Raw genomic sequence first — 27531 nt, 5'->3', positions numbered from 1 at the left:
AGACTCAGACACAGATTCTGAACTGCATCCAAGTTCCCTGAATGATGACTTGGCAACCTGGGCAACAGAACATAAAATAACACGTTGCACAAAATTCATTACTGAGTATCCTCCGCAAGCACGATCTAAATCTGCCAAAAGATGCCAGGACACTATTAGGAACAGTGTGTTCAAACCAAGCGGCAACCTCCCGCTCCCTCTAGTGAAACCAACACGGAAGTGATTAAAACTGCAATTCATCGACTAGCCGCTGGAGGCTGGCTCCAAAAGGGAGTCAATCACATTGACTCTCCGTGTTAAAATGTCCAACTTTACAGTAGAAAAAAACATGTTTACAGCCTGGTACAAAAATTTATTTTGGTCTATATAGCTAATTTTGCCCTTCGTGACAACTGTGAGGGGGTGAATTTTTTTTATAACCATTTAAATTATATTAAGCCTTAAACTTCTGCATAATTAAGGGCGTGGCCACTTGAGTGACAGGTTGATTGACGTTGCTGTCTCTATCTGCTGTCTGTTAGCCGTCACGTTACCTCAGCCGCTGAACTTGGCATCTCTGCCGTGTTTCTGCTTTTGTTTTATACAGTCTATGGCTTTTTTCGTTATTATTTCTTAAAATTATCTAATAAAATGGCTGCTTGTGCGGTTAATTGTACTAACAGACCGTCCAAGTCTAGGCTCCATTTTTTCCGCTGAGTGATATTGTAATGTAATTTTATTTATTAATTTATTTATTCTTTATAATTTTATTTAAAACTTAACTACACTCCAGAATCCGACAGACTGTGATTGGCTGTAACGTTAGGCCTGTAATTAACGTTACTGGTTAAGCGTTTCCTCCAATAGAAAACTGTTAGGCTATAATACAAACTCTGTGGCTTAAAGAATTAAAACCGATTAAAACTGTTTTTAAAAGACGAAACTCGTAATAAAGCATACTATATACAGACAACCAGGCACCTCAGTTCCGCCCACGTCCCGCCTCATTGCCCATTTTGGATCATCCGGGAGTGACGCGTTGCCAAGATGGCGGCGGTCGGCTCCGCCCACTTTAGGCTTCAAAAACGCTCTTCAGAAACCTACGAGTGACGTCACGGACACTACGTCCATTTTTTTTTTTACAGTCTATGGTTCAAACTGAATTGAACTCCAAAACAAGGCTGGTGGCCAGTACTATCATTTTGGTCTACTGGAATCCCTTTCAGGGGTACTCTACAGCAACATGGACACTTTGCGGAACATGAGCAATCTGAAGCTCCAGCTGAGCATTGATGGTCTGCCTCTCTACAAGAGTTCAGCAAATCAATTCTGGCCGATTCTTGGAACTGTGCAAAACTTGGTGCAGGAGGAACCTTTGACAATAGTTTTATTTTGTGGCGAGAGTAAACCTAGCTCACTGGATGAGTATCTTGAGGACTTCATCTGTGAAATAAAACACTTAAGTCATGGTTTTGAATTTGAAGACTCAAGTTAACCTTACAGCTTACCTCAATGGTTTGTGACGCACCTGCACGTGCATTTCTGAAAAAAGTGAAAGGTCACGAAGGCTACCTCACCTCTGGAAGAAACCTCCCTGGATATGGTCTCTGGATTCCCACTTGATTACATGCACCTTGTGTGCCTTGGTGTCATGAGGCAGCTTCTCCACTTGTGGCTTCGACTGGGTCCTCTAACTTGAAGGCTGTCAGGATTTCAAGCCACTGTGCTGACAGTAAGGATGGTTGGTGCCAAGAAAAATGTGCCTATGGAATTTGCGCACAAACCAAGGGTAGTGAGGGAAATAGATAGAGGGCAGGCGACTGAGTTTAGACGGTTTTTATTGTACACAGGCCCTGTTATGCTGAATGACCTACTCAGCAGAGGTGTACAAAAACTTCCTGCTGTTTTTTGTGGGAATCTTCATCTTTTGCAATAACAGCCTAATTGGTGATCACATCGACTATGCCAATAATATTCTGCAACTTTTTGTCACACACTTTGGCCCCAAATTCCTGTCCTACAATGTCCACTGTCTTGTACATCTTGCAGAAGATGCAAAACACCACAGTGTCCTCGATAACTTCAGTGCTTTCCAGTAAGAGACTCTTGCGGAAACCTATATGTCAACTTAGTCAAACTGTGAGAAGGTTCTCAGAAATGCAAAGCAGCAGCAAAAAAAAAGAAAAAAACAACCCACCACTGCTCAGAAAGCAACACACAGCTGGCCCTCTACTCAAATGTTTTCATGGAGCTTCACAGCACAAAGAAATAAAAACATGCTCTTACACTCTGAAACTGGACCAGGCCAACAGTTTTGTTTACATTGATGGGAAAGTTGCAAAGCTGCAAAGCATAATTTCAGCGAGGGATGACATTTATGTGGCCTACACTACCTTCAACAATCACGAACTTTTTTTTTATTATCCCCTTCCATCTTCAGCACTTGGTATTCATCTAGTGCAGGGGTCTGCAACCTTCAACGTCAAAAGAGCCATTTTGGCCCCTTTCCCACCGAATAAAATTCACATGGAGCCACACAATATTTCATGCCCAAATAAGATAACACGCCATAGCTAAAGCTTTATATTCAGTTATGTTAAAGGGCATGGGAGTAGCAATCATTTCAGAAGTGAGAGGGACAGAAAAGTCAAATGTAGTATTAATAATAGTAATCATAATATTTATGTATATAATTGAAAAAAATAAATAAATAAATAATCTCTAACATTTAATTGGCTAAGAAATAAAATACACTGCTGGACAATAACTAATAATCTGTCTTCTATAATATTTTTGATAAATATTTTATTAATGACAATTTTATTGTTATGATTGCACAATCAGTATATATACACACTACAAACACGTTTTCCATTTTTATCACAGAATAAGGCAGAACATATATTGTATAGCTTCTGTTCTGTAATTAATGCTGTCAATTACCTATGTATAATTCATATTTATTACCTGGAGAAGACTTGAAAAATACACATAAACCATATATAGGTGTGGGCGATATGGAAAAAATATCATATCACGATTTTTTTTATAACTATCACGATTCACGGTTTTATCACGATTCTTTGTCATGTTAGTTTTACTATTACATTACAGCCAAACTAGAAAGACAAAGCCTTTCAAGGTAACAAAAAAAAAAGACATGGCAGATATTTAGGCCAAAGTGGACGAAGATAAAAATCTTTGTCATTATTTTATATTAGTTATTAAAAAATAAGAACAAAGATACACATTACAAATACACATAATATGCAAATAAAACAAACAGTGCTTTATTTTCAGGTTCAATAGGTGTATTTAGCAGGAGCATTCAATGAAATTGTGTGAACAAATATAGAAATAAAACACTACATAGTGATTCCTAAAGCAACTGTATTAAAGTTTTTCAGTCAAGAATAGTGAGTGCGTTTTGTTGTTTTGTTAACGTTAAATGAATAGTTCCCCCAAAAATAAATAGTCTGTCATCTGTCTGTCAATTCTGTCATAATGTTTTATTTTTATACCATCATTTTGTCATGAGTCCGGGCCCGACAGTTCTTCCCTTCTCCACCAGAGATCACCATCTCCCTTCCTCCCGGACTCCACTTCTCTAAACTACACACACCTGCCTCATCAGTCAACAATTACACTCATTACACCCGCAGCTGTTCCCCATTGCCACAGACTATATAGTCTCCCCTCTGCCTGGTTGCATTAATTGTTATTTGTAAATGTGTAGTAGTTGTTGTGTTTCTAGTGTTTGCCCTGGTCTGGGATACACGCACTGTGTTGCCGTCTCGTATCCCAGTCCTTTTCTGCTTTGTTTTTTGCCGTGTTGGCTTTTTGTTTTTTTAATTAAAGAGCGCCTTACCTGCATTTGGAACCTGACCTCGTCTTTACACGGCGCTTCCCTCGCCGTTCCGTGACACATTTACTCAAAAATGGTTTTAAACCTGAGTGAGTTTCTTTCTTCTGCTGAACATAAATGCTATTTTGAAGATGGTGGAAAACCAAACAGTTGCTGGTCCACAGTGACTTCCATAGGATTTTTATTTCCTGCTATCAAAGTCAATGTGGACCAGCAACTGTTTGGTTACCCTCATTCTTCAAAACATCTTATTTTGGGTTCAGCACAAGAAATTAATAGAGGTTTGGGACAACATGTGAGTAAATAATGACAGAAGTGAAATTTTAGGGTGAATTATCCCTTTAATGACAGTCGACAGCATGTTTAGTGTCCTGTCTCTTTAAGAGCTGCACGCATCTACAGGAACGCATCTGTTTCTCTCTTAACTATTTACTTTCATTTTAGAGATAACCAACTGAGTCTGCATGTAAACCTTGTGTGTTTGACAGTATTAGCGCAAAAGATAAGTTAGTTGAGTAATCAGGCGCTGTTAGACAGGCTTTTTAGTGCGCGTGTTAGACAGGCTTTTTAGTGCGCGTGCTTCAGGTGTATGCGATCAGAAAAAGCGCACGTCAGACCAGCGCGCGAATGAAACATTTAAGCAGCAAGGCTTGTGTGCAAATAATGTACTTTTGTGATCGCGAACAAGTGCAGTGTCCTGTCAGAGTAACTCTACTGCTGTATGTCGTGTTGTACAGTATATAGAGACGGAAACCAGAACTGTATTTGACATAATGTGTGCTGTAGCACGATACTACGATATTTCTTCAAAAGCAGATCGTGGAGACATTTTTATCGTCCACGATCAAAAATCGTCATATCGCACACCTCTAAAACCATATCGTCTTCATGTTTCATCCGTTTTATGCTTGTTGTTCAGCAACATCAATAGCAGGATGCCTGTCAAAAGTTATTATTGCTTCTCATATGAGTCCGCTTTGGACTTTCTGCGCGAGAGCGCCATCTGGCTTCGAGGATGAATGATACATACAGCGCGTGAGAGTGTTCAGCGCTCCGTGATGTTCACATTGTTTTGGATACGAGCAAAACGTATCCAAAACGTGACTATCTTTTCTCTTTTAATTTAAATCTAGATTTATTCACATTGGCATTTCTACTTTAACACACTTGACCGAGAAAAAGTGCAGGGGAAGAATTTAGGTTGTATTAAAAGTCGGGGGGACACCTCCCCGCGTATTGTACACCCACGCTATAGGGAGCCACCGCAGAGAGATGAAAGAGCAGCATGCGGCTCGGGAACCGCGGGTTGCTGACCCCTGATCTAGTTGATGGCATCTCAGGACCAACACATTTCTGCAAGTTTGAGAACATTGAGGCGAAAGCTTACTTAGTTCCTTATGACCGTTATTTTGTTTCAGTCTCTCTTTTACACACACAATAATTATTTTTTCCCCCCTTTTTTCCTTTTTGACTTGCTACATATATTTTGGGTAATTAAATCATGCGTATGAACAACTGAAATGTAATAGGTGTAGTTACACATTATGGGGCTCTAGGTTGTTTCAGCCCAAAAAAAACCATGTACCTGATATGGAGTTCGTCGGAGAAGGGAGTACCGGTCCTGTAGCAAAGTCCTGGTACTCAGATGGCCACTCACGGTGGCCTCCATACAAAGAGTTGGACCGGTTACTGAAGAGCGTCAGGTCGATGGAGGCACCACAGCCAGAAAAGGGTTGGACCAAGCATCAGGCCAGAATTCTACATGAGTCGAGTTAGCAGGTTAAACTACACTTTAAATAAACATCAAAACAGATGGCAAAATCAGTAATACATGACATTCCATGGCTTGATGTTTTTATGAATTAAGTTCACATACTTTGGTTCTTTCAGCATCTTTTGACAACATTTCCAAAAAATGGAAAAGGGCATACTACACTTCTGACATCTCAGAATCTGAAGTTTCTTTAAAAAGAATGCACAAGTAAGTTGTAAAAATGCATAATTCACTTTGAAAATAGATACATTGAAAAGTAAGGCTATACAAAGTTTATGTGAGCAACAAAGATAAATTTAAGTTATTTACTCATAATCTTGAATTCAGCCCTAGCTTTCACATGTCATTCACAATTAGAAACCAGGTATGTTCAGTTACTAATGTGCCATCAATTGACCCTTTGCAAAGACCTGCCACCCTTAGTTACTGTTGTTATGTCAGATTTTACCATATGATTGGTCAGATCGCCTGTCAATCAAACTTCCTGCGAAGGGTCAATTGTGCCAAATTTTTGCCACATGCAAAGAAAGAATTGTGCCAGATTCAGTTTTCTTTCTTTTTTTTACACTATATTTTGGCCTTTTCCTAACCTTCTTAAGTTATTGTACGGTGTCAGAAGACTTGTATATATACCACAGAAAGTACATTATATATGCACCCTTTTTTGAGTTTGAATTGCGAGAGGAAATTACATTGTTCTTATTGTTTTTTAAAGTAAAAAAAAAAAAAAAACAATTATTTCAATTGACAAACATGCCAGTATATATAATAATATATAATAATAATAATAATATCTATATAATCCAGCTTTGTAATATAATTTCTTTCAATTGACAAACATGCCCGATTTATTATCTATATAATCCATCTTTGTAAAATAATCTAATTCCCTTATTTTGCTCTTAGAAAGAAAATATACTCATCAGATGATGAGCCCCATGATAACCCCCACAAAAAAAAAGGGAATTAATAGAGAGAAAGCTCCACCTACACCAAAAGTCCCACCTGCACCAAAGCTCTAACACCCCTAAAACACATCAAGACAAAAGGTAAAAATACAATAAAACCAGTCAAATGACTGCTGGACATAAGTGTGTGTGACTACTGAGCGCTGTACGACCTCTGCTTACATCAAGCAAAGCAGTAAACTCTTTCAGCAATTGTAAGTTTTAAATTTAGAAAACTGATATTTATGGATGTTTTAAGCACTTTGTGCCATGCTCATGAATGTTCCTTAACCATGGTAAAATCAGTGTATTGCACAGTCTCTTGTGACTTGTCGGTTTACATCATTCTTTTCTTTTTCAGCTTCACCCAATTCTATTGCTATATTAGCAGTTTAGACCGAAATACTATCATTACATTCATAACTTGAGGATTTACATGCTAAGCATGATTTAATAATAAACATTTGATTGCTAATTAGAAGCAATAGCACTCTCAAGCTTTAGTAAGGCATTGTGTAGTACAAAATCTTGTTTTGTGAGGCAAACATAATACGTCTACATACCAATTCTTTCAACAGCATTTGTTAATCACCACCAAAGGGCCATGGAAAAGCCACAGCAGGCCTGTTTTGAGACTTTCCCCAACTGTCAAGGTAACGGGCTCTACATGAGTACTGTAAACACATAATGTAAAAGTTGTAAATTCATAGCATTTATGACAACTCAAAAGGCTGACTCCATGACAGGGTGGGCCAAGTTTCTGATCACTGAATAGACACCGCTGACATGCAGTTTGTGCACAATTATGATACAAGTTGATATTCTGATCATATTTTTATTCCAAGTACATTTTACCAATTCCAAATAACAATCTCAAAAACTACTAATAATTTATAAGTGTTCTATTATTGTTAAGAGCACTGGAAGTAAAAAACGTTTTGTATTCAGATGTGCAAAAATAAGCATTTTTTCTTTTCAATTGACTGGCTCTTGAAGGACCACCACCACATCCTCTTGTACCACTGTTTGAAGAATTTGTCTCCATAATCTGGCAGTAAATTTTGGGAGATCATTTTAAGTCCATCTCTTACCCTGAAAGGTCCGTCTTGCTCATTGTTAGTAGCAGCTCACACCATGACTTCCTCGTCACCGTTGCGGTCTTCATCTGTTTCATGACACTTCAGCTTGTGGTTATGTGATATGTGTCACAGAACGGCCAGGCTCTCCCGTCAGCCAATTACCACGATCCACGTCACCTGAGTTCTGATCACACGCACCTGCACCCCATCACCATCATCACCCAGAACCACATAAAAGCACTCACCTCCATTCACTCAGTGTCCGATCTCGTTATCGCAATGTGGACTCTTCCCCGACAATCTCCAGACGTTGAGTATTACCTCTGCAATCCTTACCTGTTGAAACTTACCTCCTGTTCTCTTCCTCGTTGTCTTCCCCGTCTCCAGACTGTCCTGTGTGTCCTTGGATAACCCCGCTCTCCTGTGTTCCACATCACCGCCTCGGCCAGCACCTGAAGACACGAAAAGACACTTTAGAAGCACGAATCATCACCTGCAAGACATCTCAAGTTCACGACTCACCTCACCATTCACAGTCCCCACTCATCCTGTAAATATAAACATCACCTCTGTTACACCTACCTCCGTGTTGAGAAGTTACTGTTACAGAAGATCGGAGCAACATCAGATACAGGATGAGTGCCACTGACCCCTTTCAGGAACTCGTCGACACCCTCAAGAGAATCCTCACCAGTCCTTCTTCACCTCCAGCAGCGGCACCCACATCCACTCCTGTCAACACCATCACCAGCTCTTCTTCTCCGGTAATGTACGCCAGTCCCATGGCCCGACCAGCGCCCTACTCAGGTGATCTTCCTTCCAAAATGGCTTTCTTTTGCAATGCTCGCTCACCATTGACTTACATCCACAGATGTTCACCACTGATCAAGCCAAAATTGCATTTGTTATTACTTCACTCACGGGTCCCGCACTTAAGTGGGCAGAGACAATCTTGAATCAAGCTGGTCCCGCTACCCAATCCTTCGCCCTATTTCTGACCCATTTCCGTGAAGTGTTCAGTAGTTCTCCAGGGGATTCTTCAGTGGGCAAACAACTGTATCAGCTGCGGCAGGGCTCAATGACCATCCACCAATATTCCCTTAAATTCCGCACCCTCGCAGCCGCGAGCGGTTGGAATGAGCCCTCACTATTGACTGCTTTCCGCCAAGGGCTGAATCCCCGGTTAAAGTTACAGCTAGCGGCGTATGATGACACCTAGTATGATGGGCTTGAAAAATTCATCCAGTTAGCGATCCGCTGCTTGAATCGGATGCGAGCTTGCCAACCAGATCCAGCGACCATCACTGCCATTGCCACTCCTCCCAGCCACCAGCCAGCGGCCAGAGACCCTCCAGAAACCATGCAAACTGATATGCATCGTCTAGAGCCTGCAGAGAGACAGCGACGAATAATGAATGGTTTGTGTCTGTATTGTGGTGGTAACGGTCATATGATCCTGGCATGTCCCCTTCGTCCTCCACGACTGATGGTGAGTGGAATTCGGCCTTTTATTCCCAAAATGAACTCCTTAACCACTCATGCCCAACTGATCACAGATACCACTGCTCTGACAGTTACCGTACTCCTCGACTCCGGCTCCGCTGGGAACTTCATTTCCGGGAATCTCTGCAAACAGCTCCACCTCTCGACCATCGCCACAGAAACCACCTACCAGATCCAAACCATAACAGGTACAGCCCTTACTCGTCGCCTGGTAAAATTCTGTGTTGGACCCTTACAGCTCCGAATAGGCCAACTTCATCATGAATCGATCCATTTGCTGGTTCTGGAGGGCTCCACAGTGGATGTCATCTTGGGCCGTCCCTGGCTGGTGAACCATGATCCCACACTGTCCTGGAAGTCAGGAGACGTCCTGAAGTGGGGTAACAATTGCTTCCCTCGGTGCTTCCCCAATCTGCCTCGTCCTGTACACCGAGTCCCTACACCCATACCACTCCAAGCCACCTCCATCGAAAGTCCAATTGAGAAGCAATCATTAGACATCCCCTCAGATTATACATCCTTCAGCGACGTCTTTTGCCCCAAAAGGGCTTCCCAACTTCCACCTCATCGGCCATGGGACTGTGCCATAGACCTTGTTCCGGGTGAGCCAGTACCACGGGGTAAAATATACCCCCTTTCTCTACCTGAACAGAAGGCCATAGAGGAGTACATCGAGGAGGCACTCAAACAAGAGTATATTGTACCATCTACCTCCCCTGCTGCTTCCAGCTTCTTCTTCGTGGCCAAAAAGGACGGAGGCTTGTGACCCTGCATAGACTACCGTAAACTCAATGACATCACCGTCAAATTCAGGTATCCCCTTCGTCTTGTCCCGGCAGCTCTGGAACAACTCCGCGGTGCCACCATATTCACCAAATTGGACCTCCGCAGCACATACAACCTCATTCGCATCCGAGAAGGAGACGAATGGAAGACAGCCTTCGTGACACCCACGGGCCACTACGAATACCGGGTGATGCCCTATGGGCTCGTCAACGCCCCCTCTGTCTTCCAGGGGTTCATGCATGAGGTGCTCCGGGAGTATCTGCATCGATTCGTGGTCGTTTATATCGACGATATTTTAATATACTCCCGGAGCTTGGCCGAACACCGCCACCACGTTGCGGAGGTCCTCAGCCAGCTTTGGAAATATCAACTGTATCTCAAGGCAGAAAAATGCATCTTCCATCAATCCTCTGTTCATTTCCTCGGTTACGTAATCCATAGTGGTGGCATTCGCATGGACAAGAGGAAGGTGGAAGCGATCACATTCTGGCGACTACCCACATCCATCAAAAAACTCCAACGCTTCCTAGGCTTTTCAAATTTCTACCGCCGTTTCATCGCCAACTACAGCTCCATTACCAGCCCACTTACCGATTTACTCAAAGGAGGAACCAAGTCTCTGTCCTAGAACACCTGTGCCACGAAGGCGTTCAACCAGCTGAAGGAAGCTTTTACTACCGCACCTCTCCTCGTCCATCCGAACCCCGAGTTACCCTTCGTAGTCGAGGTAGATGCCTCCACCACGGGAGTAGGTGCGGTCCTTTCGCAGCAGCAGGGGACGCCTCCCAAGCTCCATCCATGTGCCTTCTTTTCTCGGAAGCTCAGCCCGGCGGAGAGAAATTACGACATCGGCAACCGAGAACTACTCGCTATCAAGCTCGCTCTGGAGGAGTGGAGACACTGGTTGGAAGGGGCAGCGCATCCCTTTATAGTTCTCACGGATCATAAAAACCTTGAATACCTTCGTGATGCTAAGCGGCTAAACCCTCGTCAGGCTCGATGGGCCTTATTTTTCACTAGATTCCAGTTCAAGATCTCCTATCGTCCTGGTCCTAGAAATGTCAAGGCGGATGCTCTATCCCGCATTCATACCTCCGTGGAGCATCACGAGGAACCAGAGAGAATTCTACCAGCGGAAATTATTGCAAGCCCCATTCAGTGGACCTCTCCACCAGTTGTCTCCGACACTCCACCTGCCAATCCGCCGGGCTGTCCCCCAAACCGTCAGTACGTTCCCAGGATCCAACGCACACCACTCATCTACTCCACGCACACTTCTCTCGGTACTGGCCACCCAGGGGCCAAGGCCACTCTCTCGCTGCTCAAGGAGAGCTTCTGGTGGTCCAACATGGCCAGGGACGTGAGAAGGTTCGTTCAGGGCTGCCCAGATTGTGCCATTTCCAAGAGTTCCCGTCATCTTCCTACCGGTAAACTTCTCCCACTACCCAAACCCAATCGCCCTTGGTCACACCTAGGAGTAGACTTCATCACTGACCTACCTCCCTTCGACAACAACACTTGTATTCTCGTGATAGTGGACCGCTTCTCCAAGTTCCTCTGCCTGGTTTACCCACTGCACTCCAAACAGCTGAGTTACTTTTTAATCATGTCTTCAGATATTACGGTCTCCCAGAGGACATCGTATCGGATAGAGGACCCCAATTCATCTCCCGGGTTTGGAAAGCCTTCTTCTCCCTCCTAGGTGTGACCATAAGTTTAACCTCCGGCTATCATCCCCAGTCCAACGGGCAGACTGAACGCAAAATCCAGGAAATAGGGCGATTCCTGAGAACCTTCTGCCACAACCGCCAGAACTCTTGGAACCAGTTCCTAGGCTGGGCCGAGTACGGCCAAAATTTCCTTCGCCAGGGCTCCATTGGACTCCCTCCCTTCCAGTGCGTACTTGGTTTCCAGCCGCTCTTGTTCCCCTGGTCCGGGGAACCCTCGGACGTACCCGCAGTCGACCACTGGTTCCGAGAGAGCGAGGGAGTCTGGGACGCAGCACACCATCAGCTGCAGCAGGCAGTGCGCAGACAACGGATAACAGCGGATGCCCGCCGTTCCGCCACGCCCACTTACCATCCCGGGCAGAAGGTATGGCTATCCACACGGGACATCAGGCTGCGCCTGCCTTGCCGGAAACTCAGTCCCAGATTCGTTGGCTCCTTCACCATTCTGGAACAGGTTAACCCGGTCACATACAAGCTTCAACTACCTGCACAGTATAAGATCCATCCCACATTCCATGCCTCATTATTGAAACCATTTTTCCCTTCTGTGTCCCGAGAGCCTGGCCCGATCGAGGAGCCCCCTCTCCTGCTCATCTTGGACGAAGGTGCCGTCTATAGGGTCCGGGAGATCTTGACTTCTCGGCGCCGTGGTGGTAGACTGGAGTACCTGGTTGACTGGGAAGGCTACGGTCCCGAGGAACACTCCTGGGTCTCCAGGGAGGATGTCCTAGACCCAGCACTGCTGGACGAATTTCATACCAACCATCCTGACCGCCCAGCTCCACGAAACCGAGGCAGACCACCACGACGCCGAGGTCGGCCCTCAGGAGCGGGCCGTGGAGAGGGGGGTACTGTCACAGAACGGCCAGGCTCTCCCGTCAGCCAATTACCACGATCCACGTCACCTGAGTTCTGATCACACGCACCTGCACCCCATCACCATCATCACCCAGAACCACATAAAAGCACTCACCTCCATTCACTCAGTGTCCGATCTCGTTATCGCAACGTGGACTCTTCCCCGACAATCTCCAGACGTTGAGTATTACCTCTGCAATCCTTACCTGTTGAAACTTACCTCCTGTTCTCTTCCTCGTTGTCTTCCCCGTCTCCAGACCGTCCTGTGTGTCCTTAGATAACCCCGCTCTCCTGTGTTCCACATCACCGCCTCGGCCAGCACCTGAAGACACGAAAAGACACTTTAGAAGCACGAATCATCACCTGCAAGACATCTCAAGTTCACGCCTCACCTCACCATTCACAGTCCCCACTCATCCTGTAAAAATAAACATCACCTCTGTTACACCTACCTCCGTGTGTGTGATTCATCTTGCGATTAATAGCACAGCCCTAATGTCTCACTTTTGGTAAATACTGTAGCATTTCATCTAGGATTACTATAGAAAACTTGCTTGTAAGAATAGCAAGAATGTAAAACTAAATAAGCTTAAATACAAAGCAAGAGAGCACAATTCAGTTGCAGCAGTAGAATGATTACCTTTTGTAATGTCAATTAAGCTCAATAAGAGCTTCTTTCTTGCAGACCACCAGCTGGAAACTTGGGAAGAACACCCATCTACCACTCAAGGTAAAAAGCATTAATTAGTATATGGAGGAAATCAAAAACACATTCATTGCAAATGAGTCACAGCCTAACACAAGCTAATACAAAAAAAATAAAAATCTGTATAATTAGAGAACACATTCTCTGTCCTGAGACTCAAAGACCAAAGACCATCAACCACACATCAAGGAAGAATGCAGAGTAAGTAAAAAATAATAATAATAAAAACATGTCAATTTCAGTCATTACTGGGGTATCACTTAAGAGCCCTCGGGCCAGATTTACTAAACAGGCCAAATTAGAATTAGAGCGCAACTCCATAAAAGTGCCGATGGGAAGGAAAATTCTGTGTGTGATTTACTGACAATGCACACATTACAGATGCATATTCAATAAGGTCAGGCGCAAAAAACAACTGTGTCCACGCCTTTCCAGCGCTAATTCCTTACTGCCTCTTCTTTATTCCCCTTTAGTAAATCCTGACAGTACTATTTTAATGCCAAAAGGCGGTTTGCGCTGACGCAAGCTGTTAGTAAATCTAGCCCATAGTGTATCAGTTTCATGCACTGTCATGTTAGCAAATGCGACTTACCAACTTCACCTTTCTCAGCTCCAGTTGTTCCATTGAGTTTGTCCAATGAAAATGACCAACAGCATGCTTGGGGTGAACACCCATCTAACTTTCAAGGTAAAAGAACATTCATAAACACATACAATGCAAATTAATAACACTAGGTAACATAACATTTTTCTGTACAATCCATCAGAGGACACAATCTCTGAACTGAGGCCCTCAAGTACCCACCAGGCAAGAACAAGTTACTACTGCAGAGTGAATTATTTATGCACATCTAGCTGTGGAATAATCACAAGTAATTAATGTATTTATTACTTAACTAACATGAAAAACAATGATCAATACATTTATTGCAGTATGTATATTCTAATGGTAAAGTGTTACCATTTTTACTTTAGATTAGGTCATGGAATATTGGAAGATTTCATTACTTAAGTGTTTCAAACCAAATTATTTTGGACAATAATTGCATTGTATTAGGAGTTCCTTAAAATGTTTATAAATAAATTAAGCCTATCCACAAAGCAAAATACAACCACTTTTGTCACGGATTCTGCAACCCAGTTGGCATCAGACCTCACAACTCCCTCGATGGTAGGAAACTGGAAGGAAATTATAATAATAATAATGCTCTGCCTATTTGTAAGTAGCAGATTACACTACAACTATAGTCTGAAAAGTACCTTTTGATTTGCACACGCCAACAATAATCAAGTGTTTTGAAATTGAAGTTGCAAATGAATTGTTACAAATGTGTAAAATGACATTAATACAAACAAAATGACAGACAAAAAATGTGTACAACATATATACTTTTGAACTTTACTTCAATTTTCGCCTTAAAATTACAATATATATAAAATATATCGTGCAGCCCTACAAGTGAACAAGTTTTATTTTGTGTCTTTTTTTATTCAATCAAACATGCTGTGTTTGAGAGCAAAACTAATTATTTTGTAATTAAAAATTCAAATTTGGCAAAAAAAAATCTTTATTCAAAAATAAAGAAATTGAAAACAAAATAATTTGTAGTGCGTGTAAATCTTTAAAAAAAATTATAATTCTTTGTGCACTTCAAACACTTTTCATTGAACACAAATGTTGCTCTCTTTTCTGCCGTCTTTTTTTCGGGTCTAAAACTTTTGTTTGTGAGTTGAAAAGTTTTGCTTTTGAGTAAAGCTGTCTCTCAGTTGGTGGGCTCTACCCACCAGGATGAAAGGCCCTTTTCTATTGGTCACTCTCGATTGAAGTCACAGGTTGACCACGCCCACTACATTTCCACAGAATGCCCACCACTTCTGCCGCCAGTCTGACAGAAGAGCGAGCGAGGCTGTATAACTTTTGAAAAGTATATTGTTACAAAGTCTTTATATTTCAGATAAATGCTGTTTGTTTGAATTTTCTATTCATTTAGGAATCCTGAAAAAAAATTTACACAACTGTTTTCAACACTGATAATAATTATGTTTCTTAAGCAAAAAATAAGAATATTGCTATATTGTGACACTTAAGACTGGAGTAATGATACTAAAAATGTAGCTTTATTGTGTGTGTGTATATATAGGGGGAAAAGGGAAATGGTGTGGCGCTGATTAATCACTGATTAACCAAACATAATCACAGCACATTAAATACGTTTATCATCATCAACAAGCCTCTGACAAAAATACCAGCATTACCCAGGAAAACACTTACTGCTGTTGCTCGCTGGAGCGTTGTTAAAGTCACCGCTGAACGCTGTTTCACAGATGCACTTTGATATCAGGCAATGAGTGGTTTTTAAAATAAAAAATCAGTTAAATATCGACTCGCCCTGCCGTAACTCATTTATTGTAGCCTTTTCTTTTTTATTCCTATTTATCGTAGTCTATTTATCTAGTATGCACGTCTAATGTCAGCTGCGGGCTCCGGTCAGAAGTCTATGGGAATCCCTGCAAGTTACAACATGACGCCAAAGTGGTACCCAGTAAGTTACAACATGACGCCATGGGGATCCTGGCCAAGCTTCAATATGTGACGAGTTTGGAGTGAGAACATGTTGAGCAAACAGGTTTAACAAGATTTCAGTTTATTTTGAGATGTACAATCTAATAATTATTAAAGAAAATAACTTAAGATAAATTATGGGAAAAAGGAGAAAACTGAGTTACGCCAAAAAAAAGGAAATAATTGGAAGCAAAACAACTCCGATTACTAAACCCCAACTAATCTAAGTACCAAACAGAAAATGTAGAAATGAAACGGCAAACTTCAGTGTATCCGACGCCCAACATAAACTATCCTAATTAATAAAAATACATAAGTGGCTGTCACTCCTTACCTGGAACTAACAGAAAAACTAAAATTAAATACAAACTTACCTATCTCCTTTTCCAGAAATTATTCTAACAGGTCTCCAGTGACAACAGCCACATTAGTCCATATTAAAGGAACACTCCACTTTTTTTGGAAATAGCCTCATTTTACAACTCCCCTAGAGTTAAACAGTTGAGTTTTACAGTTTTTGAATCCATTCAGCCGATCTCCGGGTCTGGCAGTTGCACTTTTAGCTTAGCTTAGCATAGATCATTGAATCGGATTAGACCGTTAGCATTTGGTCATCAAAAATGACCAGAGTTTTGATAATTTTCTTATTTAAAGTTTGACTCTTCTGTAGTTACATTGTGTACTAAGACCGACGGAAAATGAAAAGTAGGTAATATAGCTGGGGACTACTTTCAGGCGCTGCGTAATATTATTGTGCCTGCTGCACTCACGGTACGGCAAAGTTCCTTGATTATTACGCTGGAATGAGAGTATAGTTCCTAGCCATATCGGCCTACAAAATCGCAACTTTTCATTTTCCGTCGGTCTTAGTACACGATGTAACTACAGAAGAGTCAAGTTTTAATTAGGAAAATTATTGAAACTCTTTGATCATTTTTTTAGTGAGATGCTAATGGTCTAATCCGATTCAATGATCTATACTATGCTAAACTAAAAGGGGCGATGTAAAATGAGCCTATTTCCAAAAAAAAGTGGAGTGTTCCTTTAACTGATCTCAGTGTTAACTGATTTGCACCGCAGTATGTAAAGCTCTGATTATTAGCAACAGGTGTTTGCAAGTTCAAACGAACAATGGCAGAGGTTTGGTGAACCTAATCACAGAACTCGAAAGCCTCAATAAACTGACAATTAAAGAACAAACGGTTCAAAACACCATGCACACAACTCAAACAGAGAGAGAAATGAACGCGGCCAAAAATGGACCGTTGACCGCTGGCTGGAAGACAGGATGACTGACCCAGCACATTAAGCCCAGCCCCCTTTTAAACTGGTAGGTCCATCCTGATTGGTCAACTGGTGAACAGAACAGCCAATAGACAAAACCTTAAGAATTCAGAGCAGAAACAGCAGAAAAGGGGAAAAAGAAAAACAGGGAGCAAACAAAAATACAAAACATACGAGCAACGTAACAATGTAAAAATATGTATCTTGTCTAAGAGTAAAAGTATGGTTTAAAGCATGATACAGTGTTGACAGGGCAACAAGAATGTTGCAAAATTTCCTGGGGTTTTTTTCATGTGATACAATGTTCTGTCTTGTGAAGTGTGAATAAAATGAAATTTTATACGCCATTGATTCATTTGCCTGCATGTTTGTCCAGGTCAAGTCGAAATGAATTATGCACTTTACCAGAAGTCAGAAGATTTTTAAGGTACCAAAAAATACGAAAGAAAGAAATTGACTAGAATTGCATAAAATTGTCTTTTATTCATGGGCCACATATAAATGTGGCTAAAGGTTGGACTTTACCCACACATTTGCTGATCTGAGGTCAGTTTTCTAGTTTTCTCCAAGCGTGATGCAAGATTTCAAGTTAGGAAACCTGATCAGCATTTACGAGAAGATCAGCACGGTCCATCAGACCTGATATGTCTGCCCTCAGAGACATCAGTTTGACCTTTATTGTTTTGCTGCACACTGCACTGCAGACAGCATCTGAAGTTTTTGAAAACAGAAATACAAGCACCAAAGGGGGTGTTTTAAAGGGCATCTGGATGGGTCTCACAACAGTAGATGGGCCTATGCCAGACAGGCATTTATAAAAATAAGGCATTATTTGGACTCAATGTTTTAAAACGTGTTGCATTATAGTGACGAAGACAACAAATTGATTATTTTACTCTATTGTTTAATATGATCACATTTATTGCTACTATGTCTACCAGACATAGTCTACACGGATAGACCCTTTCCACAAATGACACATTTGCGCAATAATGAACTTTGTAAATGTAGCACGTTCTATATTGCATCTCCAAGAGTCGCTGCTGTATTTAGGAGAGAAATGACAATAAACCTATACTGACTTGTGACTTTGGGTGTTGGGAAAATTGGAAAAATGTACAGTCATTTGGAAAAGTTTCATGCAGACTAATTAAAACAATGTAATTAGAACGTGAAACATGAATGAAGTGTTTTACATCCTGACATATAAAAACCTCACCACTGCTTGACCTGATCTGACCAAAATAGACATGGGCATATGGTAATTGCGGTGAATTTAGGCTAATTAGAATTGTCAAGAGGTTTTATCGATAGTTGGATTCACTACACATACAATAAGCAAAGCAATGAATGCACATCTGTTTAGTGGTTGAAGAGGAGACTAAAATTTGAAGTGTATGCTGGTGAAATGATGTTAACATGGCCATGTTCATTACCTTAAAAGGCTATAGTGCAGATAATGACTAGAAAACCCAAAATAACAATTAATGGACAAATGAAAGGAGTCGACTAATGCACTCAGACACACTTTCAGTTAGATGGCATATTATTTTCATCTAATCGAAGTGTTTCCCTAAAATCTAACAATGTGGTCTGATAAAATAAAATCTCTACTTGATGTAATAAGTGATAAATTATATATTCTTTCAAACGACTTAGACCCCCTGCAGGGGGAAATGAAACGCTGCTGAGGAGCTATTTTTCAACATTTCACCCGCTTGTCTCACGTAATGGCGAGGCGGAGGAATACCAGACGCCATCGCGCAATTACCTCATTATATGTAAGCGTTTGGGTTTGCTGTGTGAGGGCCATAAAAAAATAATTCCATTTCAAATGTGTGTTTTTCACTCGATGGAAAGTTTCTCTTCCAGACGAAACAGACCGCCTTTTTTTAAAGGTAATAATTTACCTGTCAGGATCGCAGCGGATGCACAGCAAGACTCCACTTCTCTGAGGCACTAATGGAAAATCCATTCTGTTTATGTTTCGGAGAATACCTGAATATGCTTGAATCGGTGTTAAATGTAACTAATTTGTCGTCTTTATATCTTTCCAATTCTCGCAACACATTATGAGGAGAGCTAAATCTTAATGATTAGGTGCTGCTAACCACATAAATAATGTTTAAAGCTAAGCATGTCAAGACAATCTATTGGATTTATTATAATTTATATATTATTCACAGTCATAAAAGCTCAGTTTAAATCCTTAACACTCATTTTTAGTCCAGTTTGTAGTATTGTCCATTGTTTCCTCCCAGCATCTCCTCAACTTTCTCCAGCAACTTCACAACATCAGATTCCCGGTGTCCATTATTAAGCACATAGCATCTATTCCCACACTTTCGAACCAGCTGCTCCAGGCCGCTGTTTCTCTTCACATGCTGCTGGACGCTCTCTCCTAATGTTTCTGCCCAGGTGAGCAGAATGATAGTGTGCTTCCATGATGCTTTTCCTATTGCAGACATGGTACGTTCCACTGCATGCCTGTACTGACCAGTGATAGACACGTAAGCAGGAATCACCAGGATGAAGGCGTGTGGTCCAGGTTGACACAGAGAGGCACTTTGAGAGAGGTGTTTTTGAAAGGTGTCTTTACTGTCAGATCCAGATCTCCATTTCAGGCCCTGAGGCTCTATGATAGTGAGCTGTCTGCCGGATATCTCTCCCCTCCAAGGGTTGTTTCTATCTGCATCAGGCCCCACGATAGTGCATCTCGCTGGGTGACGGGATGACCAGGAGTCTCGTAAAAGCATCAGCCTTAGCTCAGACACAGGCCAGGGTCTATGTAAAGTAGGCTGTAAACTGGTGCTTGAAGATTCAAAGAAGTCTTCCTCACTTTCACCATCTTCCTCTTTTTGCTTGGCCTCCAGTGTTCGTTTAACCCTCTTGTTCGTAGTAGCCAACTCCATTCGCTCTTCACTTCTTTTGTCTTTTGCATCACAAACGCCACCATCCACTCCTACTTCTTGATACACTCGATGGATGCCTTCGACTTCAATTCGTTTTTCATTAAATTCAGCACTGTTTGTCAATCGCTGATGACCTGAGAAAGACTCTTTGTTTATCTGTTTGAGCTCTGTGTTATACAAATACGTCTCCCATTTCTCAAGTTCCTCTCGCTTCCTTTTAATCTTGTCTTGTTCATTATTTAGCTCCAGCATTTTGCTGTCCAATTGGTTTTGACGTTCCTCAAGCTCTTTCTCTGTCCCATCTAGTGTTGTTTTCAGGAGCTCTAGCATTTGTGTTTTATTCTCTACATCGCTTGCTTTCTTTTCCAGATCTAATTCTTGGTTCTGCAAAAGTTTGTGTTTATCCGTCATGTTGTTATCTCTCACAGCGAGCTCCGATTCCCGTTGACACAGGTATGTTTCTCTGGTATCTAAAGAACGTTCTCTGTCTTTCAAAACATCCTGCTGTTTCTTCAGACTGTGCAACATGTCTTCATGCTTTTGTTCCCTATTTTGCATGACTTGCTGTCTTTTCTCCAAATAGATTTCTTCACTCTTCAGCTTCTGCTCTCTTTGAGAAAGAGCTTCTTCGCCTTTTATCAGCTCTTGCTCTCTTTTTCCTAATGCTTCTCTAATGCTCTCAAGCTCCAGGTCACGTTCATCAAATAAAGCTGTTTGGTTTTGTTGCTTATTTTCCATATCTCGATGTTGCTCCATCAGCCTTTGATCTTTGAGTTCGAGGTCCTGCTCCCTCTGGACAAGTTCTTGCTCCTTTATCTGCAGTCCATTTATTTTTTGCAGAATATCATATTCCTTATTACTCAACTCAGCTTGCCATTTCTCCACGTTGTGTTTGTTATTTTCAAATTCCTCCAAGATCTTTGAAACCTCTTGGGATTTCACCTCCCACATCTGCTCTCGTTTATTAAGTTCATTTTCTCTAGTTTCCAGATTCGCTCTGAACATCTCCAAAGATTCTTCTTCCTTAAGCCTGCGTTGCTCTTTAACAAAATTCTCCTCCGTTTCCAGCAGCTCTTGTTCTCTTCTCTCCATCTGCTGTCTAAGGTTTTCCATATTTTTCTCCTGCTTTTCAGTCAGATCTTTTATTTCCTTTTCCTTGGTCTCCAATATCTTCTCCATTGCTTGTAGCTCATCCTTTTTACATTTTATCTGCTGTTCCTGCGCCTTTAAAGTTTCCTCTCTATCCATATGCTCTTCTGCTCTTTTCTCAATCTCCTCTCTCATTTGCACCAGATCTGCAGCCAGACGTTTGTTATTCTGACTCTTATTTTCTAGATTCTTTTCTTCTTCTCTTATCTTGTACATTTGCTCTTCCAAATCCTGTTCTCGCCTATTCATTTCATACTCTCTAGTTACCAAATCTTGTTTACTTCGTGCTAATTTCTCTTCCTCCTTTTCTACCTCCCTCTCTCTCCTGTGAAGCTCTTGTTCTCTCTCTATCTCGTTCATCTCATTCTCTTCATGCCTTTCTCTTAGTCTTTTCTCATAGTATGCCTTCATGTCTTGCATATCGCTCTCTTTTTCTTTCTCCTTCTCTTCCAGCATCTGTTTGAACTCATCTGTCTTTTGTTCTAAGCCTCTAATTTCTATCGTCTGTTTCTCAGAGTGCTTAACTGAAGTCTGAAGATCTCTCTCATAGCCCTCACATTTGCGCTTCAGCTCTTCTAATTCGTTTCCAAGTCCTGCATTCATGTTTTGTAGGACATTGTTTCTTTCTTGCTCTTCCCTGGTCTGTTGTCTCAACTCATCCAAGTGTCTTTCTGCTTCCTCATGCTGTTTGTTTATTTTTTCCATTTCCTCTTCCATCATCATATTCTTTCTTTTGTAGGTCTCTATCTTTCCATCAAACTCTTGCTCTAGATGTTTTAGTTGAGCAGTAGCTTCTTCAGTATTTGCTCGAATTATGTTTTCCAGTTTTTCTATTTCTCTTCTATGTTTTTCATTGATGTTTTGCAGCTGTGTGTCCATTTCTTTGTCTTTCTCCAACTCTTTTTGATTTAATTTGGTTATTTCATCCTCTCTTTTTTGTAGTTCTTCCTCTAAATGTTTTAGTTTAGCTGCACTTTCCTCATTATGTGCCTGAATGCACTCTCTTAACTTTTCAACCTCTTTCTGTTTTTCGCTAGCCTTTTCTTGCAGTGTGTTCATTTTTCTGTCCTTTTCCAGTTCTCTTGTTCTTAATTGAATTATGTCATTGTCTTTTATTTTGAATTCTTCCTCTAAACACTTAAATTGAGCAGCACTCTCTTCAATATTCGTTTGCATGCTGTCTTTTAATTTTTCAGCGTCCTGCTGTTGGCCAATAATGTTTTTCTTAAGTGTGTGAATTTCTCTGTCTTTCTCCAGGTCTCTTTGTCTAAATTTTATTATTTCCTCTTCTTTTATTTGCAGCTCTTCTTCTAAATGCTTGAGATTAGCAGCACTTTCTTCAATATGTGCATCGATATTGTTTCTTAACTTTTCAATGTCTTTCTGTTTTTCACTAATGTTTTGCTTAAGCATGTCAATCTCTCGTTCTTTCTCCTGGTCTCTTTGTCTTAATTTTTTGTTTTCCTCTTCTTTTACCTTCAGTTCTTCCTGTACAAGTTTTATTTGAGCTGTATTTTCCTCATTACTGTCTTTTAACTTTTCAATACCAGTTTGTTTTTCGCTCACATTTTGCTTTAGTTTGTCAATGTCTTTGTCTTTCTCCAGGTCTCTTTGTTTTAATTTGTCTATTTCATCTTCTTTTGTTTTCAAATCTTTTTTCAAAACTTGAAGTTCAGCTGCATGTTTTTCAGTTTTTACTTGGACAGTGTCTTTTAACTTTTCTATATCACTCTGTTTTTTAGTAATGTTTTGCTTCAGTGTCTCAATTTCTTGCACTTTTTCCTGATCATTTTGTCTTAGTTTTACTATTTCATCATCTTTTTGCTGAAGTTTCGTTTGTGTTTCAGCATTTCGATGTAGCTCCTTTTCTTTCTCTCTCATTGTTTGCTCTATTTCCTCATCTTTCCCCACAAGTTTATCAATGAGTGTGTTGTATTTCTCCACAGTTTCTCTATGCAATTCTCTCTCAGCTTCTGTCATTTTCACTTGCTCCTGATAGGACATCCGTAGCTGCTCCATCTCTTTGGTCATCATCTCTATCACCTCGCTCAGCTTGTCCATCTCTTTCTCTCTCTTCTCAACTTGTTCACTGAATCTCTCGCTTTGTTCTCTTTCTCTGCTCTCAGCGTTCAGTTTCACCTTCTCGATTTCTCTTAAAATGTTTTCAGTTTCATTGTCCTTTTCTTTCATTTTCTTCTCCATCTCTTGCTTTTGCCAGACAACCTCTTCTTCATACCTGCGTTGTGATGCATCCATCTCTTTTTGAGTTTCTTCAACTTTTCCTCTCATCCTATTATTCTCTTTCTCAGCTTCCAACAGTTTGCTTTGAAGTTGATTCATCTCATCCAAGTGTGCATTCTGAATCTCAGCCTCTCTCTCTTTCCGTTCTTGCTCTTTCGTGGCACCCATGCGCTCCATTTCCAGCAGTTTCATCTGAAGTTCATCCAATTTTTCTTTAAGTTCTTCCCCCTCTCGCTCTTGTTCGTCTAATCTCATCAGCAGTTGCTCTTTCTCTTTCAGTCCCTGATGGAGAGTCACCATGACTTTGCTCATTTCAGCGCTCAGCTCTTGTAACTCTCGCTCCTTGTCTTCCGTCAACCACACCATCCTCTCTTCCAGCTCGCCCATCATGCTTCTTCTGTCATCTTCGCCTCGGTATGGTGCCTCTTCCCTCTCTGTCTTCCCGGGAGATAGCACTTTGTCTTTTTTGCGTCTTTCGAAAAACCACCGAATGCTCCTGACCTCTCGTTCCTTCATCTTCTTCAGTTCCTCCTCTTGCCGTTGAAGCTTATCGCTAAACTCCTTGATCTTCAGCTGGAATTTCTCATTTTTTTGTCTTCCTAACTCTTGAATCTCATGCACTAGTGGCGAGAATGCCTCGCAACGATTTCCCGCCACCATCTTCTCAATCTTTTCCAGAAGTTCCATTATTTGTGTTTTGGAATTCCGAGATTCCAAACAAGAGTTGCTGCTGATGACGTGGAACCTGTTTGAACATCGTTCCACCAACCAACGAAGATCCTTTCCTCCTCCTTGGATGTGCTGTTCGATGGTGACTCCTTCTCGTAGCTGGTCACCCCTCGTGAACAAAAGAAGCGTATTTCTCCAAACTGCCTCTCCCAAAAGCTCCAAGTGCTCCCGCACTGCCTGTGCTTGGATGATTGCGTCCACTCTCAATGCCAGTAGAAATGCATGAGGTCCAGGAGGACAAAGCGTCACACTCAGTCCGATCTCTCGCTTCACTCTCTCTGGAGTTAATCCCTCCGGTCCGCCCTCCCATCCGGGCGCATCCACCACCGTCACCAGTCTGTTAGAAACTTCTGTCTGCTGTCTCGAACACTCCTCGGTGGCCTCTCCGCTTTGAAAGTATCCCGGTCCTCCAAGGATGGCGTTCCCGGCAGAGCTTTTTCCCGTCTCCCTCTCTCCCAGCAGAACCAGTCTCAGCTCTGGGAGACGCCGTGAACCTCTGGAGAAGAGATTCTTCTCATCTAGGTCTTCAATTTGCGGATTATGATCTTGCAGAGACAGGAGAAACAATAAAAAAAAAGAAGATAAATAAATGAGACTTCTAGCTGTAAATAATGGCTTTTGTTGAAATATCATTTACATGCAATATTATTATTATTGTGAAGCCTTTTTGCTAAACGAAGGTTATTTACATAATAGTTTTGTGAGTTTTTTTTTTTTTTTTTGTCTGTGTTTCACAGGAAAAAAAATAGACAAACGTACAAACTTGGAGCAACATGAAGTGAATAAAATCTTGAAATATTGAGTAGGCTTGAAATGTTTTGTGTGTGTGTGTGTGTGTGTGTGTGTGTGTGTGTGAGAAATGTTCTGCCTGCACATAGCCAAAGCTTGCAGAATTATTAATGTTTTTGAAACTTACACGACCTACTATCTTTACTGTTGAAAATGCAGTTGTTTCAATAAATGTAAGGGATTCTGAAAGTTAAAGCATTGTGCAGATCGTCCACCAGGATTCTCATGATTAGGTAATGTTAAAATTTTGTTTACATGGGCTGGAAAACTCATGAAAATTAATGAAAATTTCTAGAGTGAATATACATTGTTGTAGCTATGCTCTGCTCTAAAATATTCAATCAGCTAGTGTTTGAGTGAATCATTCTTAGAACCAATGCAAAGGAACTGGTTGATTGTTAACAAACTATTTTAGACATTTAATTTAATCAGAATAGCTAATTACAAAATTGGAAGTAATCAAAATTATTTAAAAAAAAAATCTTTATCCGGTTATCACAAACATCTAAAATGATAATAGAAAATTAAATTATGTCAGAAGATTTAGGAAGTTGGAACCTTGTCCTATTGTTCAATTTCCTCTCTAGAGAAACATTTTTGCAAGTATCTGAAACTCACAGTTAGAAAATAGTTCTGACTTCTGCAAATACATTTGCACAATACGTATAAATACAAGACTGTCTGTGTTGCATTGAATGAATTATTTCCCAGTACAATTATCTGAACATCCTTAAATCAAGATACATGGCTTTGTTGAAAAATGAACTTGTTACCCCATTGTTTTCTTAATTTAAGCATAAATTGAATTCATTTTGATAAATTTTAGTCTTAAAAGCTTATGTCGTTTGGCTTCTCAAGTAAATGTATCTTAATTGAACCTTAATCCTCTGTCCGGGTCATTTTGACTTGAGACTGTTATTGCATTCATCTGAATGGTGCAAGACCTTGCATAAGAATAGTCGTGATAATTAGTAAAAATGCTAAGGAAGAACAACACTTTTCACAGTCTACTCACTCATCAGCACGGCTCTGATGGTTGCTCGGTGTGTCTGTACTTCCATCAGCCTCTGTTTCTTCCTCCTCTCTCGAGCCCTGCGTTTGCTCTCCACCTCCAGCTCCAGAAGAAGCAGATCCGTCTGATAATATCTCCCTCCTCTCGCTTCCACCAGCTTATCCATCTTCCTCATCAGTTCCTTCACCTGCGATCCATCATCAGCACGCCGCTTGTTCTCCAAAACGTGGAACCTGTTCCCGCACCGTTCCAGGAGCATCTGGAAGGCCTTTCCGCCGTTTCGAATCCTTTGTTCAATGGGAACGGAGCCCAGTTCGTCTCCTCGTGTGAACAGCACCAGCGTGTGATCCCACACCGCTTTGCCCAGCAGTTCCAGATGCTCTTCGATCTGCCGATGGTATTCTGCTGTCACCGATGTACAGGATCGCACCACTAGAAGGACGGCGTGGGGACCTGGTGGACACAAGGACATGCTTCGCTTTGTTTCTCTCCTCACCCACCCAGGAGTCCCATTCACTGAATAGTACCATTCCCAGCCTGGAGTATCCACAACTGTAACACGCCTTCCTGTCATGTCGGCTCGCCTCTTCACACACTCCTCGGTTGGTTTGCCCGTCTCAAACCCTCCCGCCAGGCCTAGGATGGTGTTTCCCACTGAGCTTTTCCCAGTGCCTTTGCGGCCTAGTAAAACCAAGCGAAGTTCAGGAAGAGACGAAGGCTGGTGACTAAGATTTCCTCCACTGGCCTCAACTGCCTGCGGCCTCTTGTCTGTGAGAGAAAAGTAATGTTTGGTTTTGATGCAAGGATACACGACTCATTAGAAGATATTAATAATTTTATTCAGCAAGGATGCATTAAATTGATCAAAAGTGAGAATGAAGACAGTACAAAAGGTTTATATTTCAATAAAATAAATGCATTCAATTCATCAAAGAATTCTGAAATGTATTGCTGTTTCCACAATAATATGTAGATATTTTTAAAGCGAAATATTTGACAAAAGCTATATGTCTGGTATGAAATTTTGTAACAAGAGATGTAGTGTTAAAAATGAGGACAGTATTGTGATATTTTGTGTTGGTTTATTATTAGTGAAGAAACAGGTCCTACAGCATTTTAGATATGCAGATACAAACACTTGTTTTGATATTTTGTCTAATGCAATGGCTTTCAGGCATGTTTCCACATTTGTTTGCATGCCCATAAATGTATACATCTACTTCAATCATGATACTTCTCACCCAAGAATGAGGGATCCTCTCTCTGCATGTCCATATTTGTCTGTCTGTCTTCGTCCTCCTTGGTTCTTCTTTTTGAGCTATATTTTTGACATCAACATTGTTTTACACCTCAATAACTTTTAAACATAAATGACTGACTTCCTACTGATGCATGGAACAACAGTAGAGCGGAACAAAGAGCTGAACGTGGAAGCTTGATCACGTGACTAACGTGTGGTTCACACAGGAAGCACCATCTACTGCTCGCATGGGTATGGCGGAAATCAAACGGAGCCTTGTGGTCAGTGTTGCTCATGTCATATGTGCATTAACTTACTTGATGTTGTGATGCTTTGTTTTGAAGTATTATTTGATGCTCAGGAATGTTCATTTCTGTCGAATGCA

At 41.3% G+C, this 27531-nt stretch overlaps 1 protein-coding gene across 1 annotated transcript; it reads right to left on the bottom strand.

Moving 5' to 3' along the window:
• Nucleotides 1-17539: 17539 nt before the first annotated feature.
• On the bottom strand, nucleotides 17540-27326 carry LOC306874456 (uncharacterized protein). Its single transcript, XM_079424517.1, has 3 exons — nucleotides 27148-27326; nucleotides 25910-26674; nucleotides 17540-24650 (listed from the first exon to the last, which is right to left on the bottom strand). Exons 1-3 carry the CDS (start codon nucleotides 27179-27181, stop codon nucleotides 19297-19299), a joined length of 6153 nt encoding a protein of 2050 aa, XP_079280643.1. The 5' UTR covers nucleotides 27182-27326; the 3' UTR covers nucleotides 17540-19296.
• Between the last annotated feature and the right edge of the window lie 205 nt (nucleotides 27327-27531).

The sequence above is a fragment of the Barbus barbus genome (assembly GCF_936440315.1).
Source record: "Barbus barbus genome assembly, chromosome: 1".
Classification (NCBI taxonomy): Eukaryota; Metazoa; Chordata; class Actinopteri; order Cypriniformes; family Cyprinidae; genus Barbus; species Barbus barbus.
The sequence above is the reverse complement of the archived record's forward strand: the minus strand, read 5'-3'. Positions and strand labels throughout refer to the sequence as shown.